General features: G+C 39.8%; 1 protein-coding gene across 1 annotated transcript; it reads left to right on the top strand.

Moving 5' to 3' along the window:
• Window positions 1-322: 322 nt before the first annotated feature.
• Window positions 323-4,991, top strand: smtla (somatolactin alpha). The gene is made up of 5 exons (XM_031861305.1): window positions 323-365; window positions 604-794; window positions 2,130-2,243; window positions 3,552-3,731; window positions 3,928-4,991. The coding sequence occupies exons 1-5, from the start codon at window positions 350-352 to the stop codon at window positions 4,120-4,122; spliced, it is 696 nt and encodes a 231-aa protein (XP_031717165.1). The 5' UTR covers window positions 323-349; the 3' UTR covers window positions 4,123-4,991.
• Window positions 4,992-5,464: the final 473 nt, after the last annotated feature.

Here is a 5,464-nt window from a genome sequence, read left to right on the forward strand (position 1 = left end):
AATGGTACCAGGATGCAGGTGGAAAATAAATGTACAAAACATATATTTGAATTTCTTTTTTAAATCGGCTGATTCAGATTTCGTATTGCCAAATATATTTGGATAAACCTCCAACATTTCGTAACTTGAAATGGGGAACAATAATATTTAGGCCTAGCATGCCTGACTATAGTTACCATCTTAGTATTATGCATAAGATGAGAAATGCATTGCTTTGGGAAGACCAGTATCATTTTACAAGAACCTACGCACGACCAAAATCACCTTTTCCTTTATTCATGGCCTGCTCAGGCTTTATAAAGAAAGTCAGCACAATAGAAAAGCTAGGAAGGACTTGAAGACTCACAGAATGCACTTGGTGTCAGGTAATCCATCGCACTTGAAGACAGAAAGACAGCATGTTTTGCACTTGTATTGACAGATATAAATTACAGCAGTTTATTCAGTTCAGCAGTGATTTTGATTCATGAAACTGATAAGAAAAAGGTAAATCCGGTAGAACTACAGCTAACAATTGAGACATGTATGAGCAGGGTTTTGTGTTTTGTGCATGTTTGCGTGAGTGTTTGCTTGTTACACCTGTGTGTATGTGTTTGTCTTCAGTCATGCAATGGGGTGTGTGGGCTGTATTGCTCTGGCCCAACCTGCTCACCGTAAGTATCCCACTAGACTGCAGGGAGGAGCCGGGTAGCCTCTCCCGCTGCCCTTCCATCTCCCAAGAGAAACTTCTAGACCGAGTCATCCAGCATGCTGAGCTCATCTACCGTGCCTCAGAAGAATCATGCTCTTTGTATGTGAGTAACACCGTCCACTTCCCTAAAGTGAATCTTTGCACTTGCGTAATGTGGTGGTGGTGGTGGGGGGGGGGGTTACCATGAAGGCATATATTTAGTGTTTGTATAGCCTCAGGAGAAACTGAATCACTTTTCACACTGAGCATCACTTGACAATAGAAAATGCTTTCATTGTGCCTAAAACGAGTGGATTCAACTGAAATGCAATCTAAGAAAATCTATAATATTCTTCTTCATTCGAGTTGGGCATGATGATTTTTTTGTAATACTTTTGGAATGTGGAATCTGCATCTTGAAAAGCAGTGCTGTAATAATTCTACCTAAGTCAAAGGCTACAGTGACAACAATGCAGAATTTTGCATGTGAGAAGCTGCATGATATTTCCTTTTATGTAGTACAAAAGAATATAGACTGTCGTAAATTCCGATAAACTTCTTCCATTCAAAGAGGACTAGAATTATGTTGTTTTCTCACATGACAACTCTACAAAAGTAATTAAAAAGACGTTGCCGTACATTTCCCAAGCTATGTTATTTTTTATCACCGAATCTAGCATGAGTTCTACAATGAGAGCAAAATGACTTTTGGTTGGCCCTTTTTCACAATACGCTGGACCAGAAGCACTGACACTTTCTGTTAGATACTCTGTGTTATTTGCTTTTGATTCTGACATGATCATCGCCTCGCTGCCAAGCTTCAAAGTAATCTTCCATCTCTCCTCTGAGCCAAAGATGTTTTATTGAAGAAGCAGGCCTACAGTGGAGTCACACGAATGTGATAATGATATACTGCAGCAGCGAGAGCACAGGTTTTGCAGCCTGTTGAATCCCCTTCACTCTGCGGCTCGAGATCCAAAATGGTCTTTGAAATGGGATGATGTAGGACTTGCTACTGAGAAGACGCTGCATGCGGTCGACAGATGAGAACATGCTGCCGAACAAAATGAATCTCCGCTGTATCTCCAGTGGCCGAGATTGTTGAAGCTTTTGTCATTGTTTTCCTTTTTGTGTGTTCAGTTCTCTACCTGCGAGACCTGAAGGTTTTCAAAACAATCAAAAATCAAGTGTTGTTTGCCTGTATTATAACATGTTGCCTTGTAACGACAGGATTCCAAAAATTAACAGATTGCAATATGCTTATGACCTTTAGTTTTAAATAAGGAGAGAAAACGCTTCTAAATTCTGGATGCTTAACCTTAATGAGAGTTGAAAATGAATGGGTCAGTCAAAGCATTGTAACAGAAATATGTATGGGGGGTGTACATGCATGCACTTTATGGGTGTGTGTATTTTCATATGTTTTTGTTTTTTTCCACCATGCTTGTATGGTTTGCAGGAGGAGATGTTCATCCCGCTGCCATTGCAGTTCCAGAGGAACCAAGCTGGCTATTCCTGCATCACCCGAACCTTACCCATCCCCAGCTCCAAAAATGAAGTCCAACAGATATCTGTGAGTACATGGCCGCTGATTGCGAAAGAATTTTTTAAAATTTAAATTTGTAAGGGCTTTGATCATAATCTGTTAACAATGGCAGTATGTGTGTGTGTGTGTGTGTGTGTGTGTGTGTGTGTGTGTGCGTGCATGCAGCCCCTCTTTTTTGTGCCAGTGCGTGTATGTGAGGCAGTTTCCTTGTCAGAGGAAAGGAAATACAAGTATAAGTGGTTGCTTGTGTCTATGGTTTTGTGTTTGTGTGTCTGTCTGTTTGCATCTGAGTGGAGTTGATAATTCTTGTGCTTGTGCATTCGTGTTTGCAGGTGTTTGGGTGGTGCTGATGCATTGTCTGTTAGTATACACGGTCTGCTCACAAATCACTTTGAAGCAGCAGAGCCCAAGCTTTTCTTTTTTTATTAACAATGCTTAGTGTGAAAGTGAACCTCCCCTCCTTCTAAAGCTATTCCCCTGTCAGCTACTGAATTATGAGTTATTTGCACTAATTACAATGAAAGGTCTTCAAATATTTTAAATGTACTTGCCTGTATAACATTTCATTTTTCTTTCGTCTTTGCCTACTGAGGTTTTCGAATACTGTCCGACGAGGCACGACCTTTTAGGCCAAATGTCAGTTTCATCAGTAGTGTGGAAACTCGATGGAACCACTTAGTGAAAGGTTGATGCGAACTGTAATCTGGTTAATGGGGAGTTTCACAATAATCCTCCTTCGGTTAACAAAGGCCAAGTATATATGGCAAAAACAATATCTGTAAGGACTAAATTGTAGCTATATTGAAAGTAGTGGTTGAAAGTTATGTCATCGCCATAATAGTAAATGTGATCTATGAAACTGCATGTACTGCATATACTGTTAATAATTCATCCTCTGCCCTTTCTGCTGAAATATTGCCTGCTCTGCGGTTTAATGGCCATTTGTATGGTGGTCATTTGCGCTTGCTTTGGAGTCGGCTATGCTTAGGGGAATTTAAGCAGGCTCAACTGCTTTACCCATGACATTTCAACCCACTGCTGTTGCTGAATGGTTTCTAGCTGTCGAGCCCTTGATCAAAAGCCATGCTGTTATTGAGGTCATCTGTCTTTTTTTATCACTTCTGTTCCTTACTATCTTACAATAATTGTGAAGGGCACAAGGCTGCTATTCATTCAAGGCATACATGTTCCCACAAAGACATGAACTGTAGCTCTGTCATGTTTTGTAATGTATTCTTGTCTTTGTGTCTGAGGCCGTTATGTTTTGGTAGCTGTTTGAAATTGAATTAGCTAATTCATTCAGTTCTTTCAATACTTCACCTGTGTTCCCTGCAGGACAAATGGCTGCTCCACTCTGTGCTGATGCTGGTCCAGTCGTGGATCGAGCCTTTGGTCTATCTGCAGACCTCACTGGAGCGCTACGATGCCGCTCCTGACATGCTCCTCAACAAGACCAAGTGGGTGTCTGAGAAACTGATCAGTCTGGAGCAAGGGGTGGTGGTCCTCATCAAGAAGGTGCATTGAATCTTTCTTCTTGATTACTGTTATATAACTAAACCCACACTAGTTTAATATGTTTCATTTACTGCATGTAAAAGTTTTGGATACTAGAAATTGACTCCCCTCTTTCACTTTAAAACCTAAACAAAACACACCTTTTATCCTGGTTTTGTATTTGTTATACTCCATGTTTCCAAATGTTGCCGTGCAGATGTTGGATGAGGGGATCCTGACCATAAACCACAGCGAGCAAGGCCTCTTCCAGTATGACGTGCAGCCGGAGATGCTGGAATCTGTAATGAGGGACTATACCTTACTCAGCTGCTTCAAGAAAGACACCCATAAGATGGAGGCTTTCCTCAAGCTCCTCAAGTGTCGACAAACTGACAAATACAACTGCTCATAAGACATGAAGTGCAGCTTTTCAATAATACAGTTTTAAATAATGAATTCCTGAGGTTGGAAGCCGCGCACTCGTAGATATGACCATGCCTTAGGCGATACAGCCTTGCTTGCGATGCAGTACATTCTTTATTGATTGTTTTGGAATACCTTCACACAAAACTAAGTAGGTGTAATGCTGTGCCCTTTCTACAGCATACTGCATTTTATATTTCCCTGCTCAGATGTTATTTTAACCTGGCAAAGGCAACAGAGGGCAAACTCCCAAAAGATTATTTGCGTGTCGAGCTGTCAAAAAAATCTGCATATCCCGCCATTGATTTCCATTTCCTTTGTTCTTAACTGGAATTTGTATTCCTTGCTGGTTCTTGCAGTGTTTTGATTATTTTCATGGCCCCCAGAGTATTCAGCGAGACGGTTTCACTTCTGCATTAGTGAAATGAAACACTTTCACCGGAGACGGGAGTCAAACAGAGAGCAATCACTACTTTAAAAAAAAAAAAAACACACATTTTGATTGGTGCAAGAGAGTACGAGGGAGACAGAGAGAGAACAAATAACAACTAAAATGAGAAGTAAGACTTATCCGGAGTTTTTGTTCCAATACAGGTTTGGATTTCCTGAATGTTCATAAAAGAACCAGATATATTTCTATGCCTAAATGTGCCTAATTTAACCTGAATGTAATCAAATATGTTTGTTATTTTCCTTACATGATCAGGGGAGATACTTTTTACATTTTACCTGTTTGATTTTCTGAATATGTATTGTGTAAATAGAAAAAGCCCAATGTGCCATCAGAGACTTTCTAGTGAACTGCTGTTGATTTAAGACGCTAATAAAGCAAATTGTAGATTAAAGAAGTTAAAAAAACATTGGTTTGGATATGATTTATTCTTGTGAGTGAGTGAGTGAGTGAGTTCCACATCTTCATTCCATTCGTGATTCCATAAATGGGGTAAAATTTATCTTGTCAAGGTTAAATCAAGGACCATTTGCATGTTCTCAACTCTGCCCTTTCCACCCCAATCACAAGAGGGCAGTAGTGCTCTTTCACAAAGGTTATATTAATCACTATATTGTCTACTCAAACCAAACTTGCCATTCATTTTATGGCATCTTGTATTTCCAAATGAGCTAAAATGTCCTGGATCGGGTAGAAAAAAGTACAATTTGTGCATGTTTCCACTTTACTTAGTGAGGAGGCAAGCAGCAACTTTTATTAAAATGCCAATTGCTCTTTGATTTTATTTAGATATATAAGAAAGAAATGGTGCGGTAATGGAGAGCAGTAGTCACATATAAATCATTGTTGAAGGTTTGATATGAATAACAACATACTGTCA

This window comes from Anarrhichthys ocellatus, unplaced genomic scaffold (assembly GCF_004355925.1).
Source record: "Anarrhichthys ocellatus isolate YVR2014 unplaced genomic scaffold, GSC_Weel_1.0 scaffold24, whole genome shotgun sequence".
Lineage (NCBI taxonomy): Eukaryota > Metazoa > Chordata > Actinopteri > Perciformes > Anarhichadidae > Anarrhichthys > Anarrhichthys ocellatus.

Excerpts from the sequence above, each read along its gene's own strand:
- smtla (XM_031861305.1), top strand. Across the intron at positions 795-2,129 it reads AAGAATCATGCTCTTTGTAT|GAGGAGATGTTCATCCCGCT; the intron begins GTGAGTAACACC and ends TATGGTTTGCAG. Across the intron at positions 3,732-3,927 it reads TGGTGGTCCTCATCAAGAAG|ATGTTGGATGAGGGGATCCT; the intron begins GTGCATTGAATC and ends GTTGCCGTGCAG.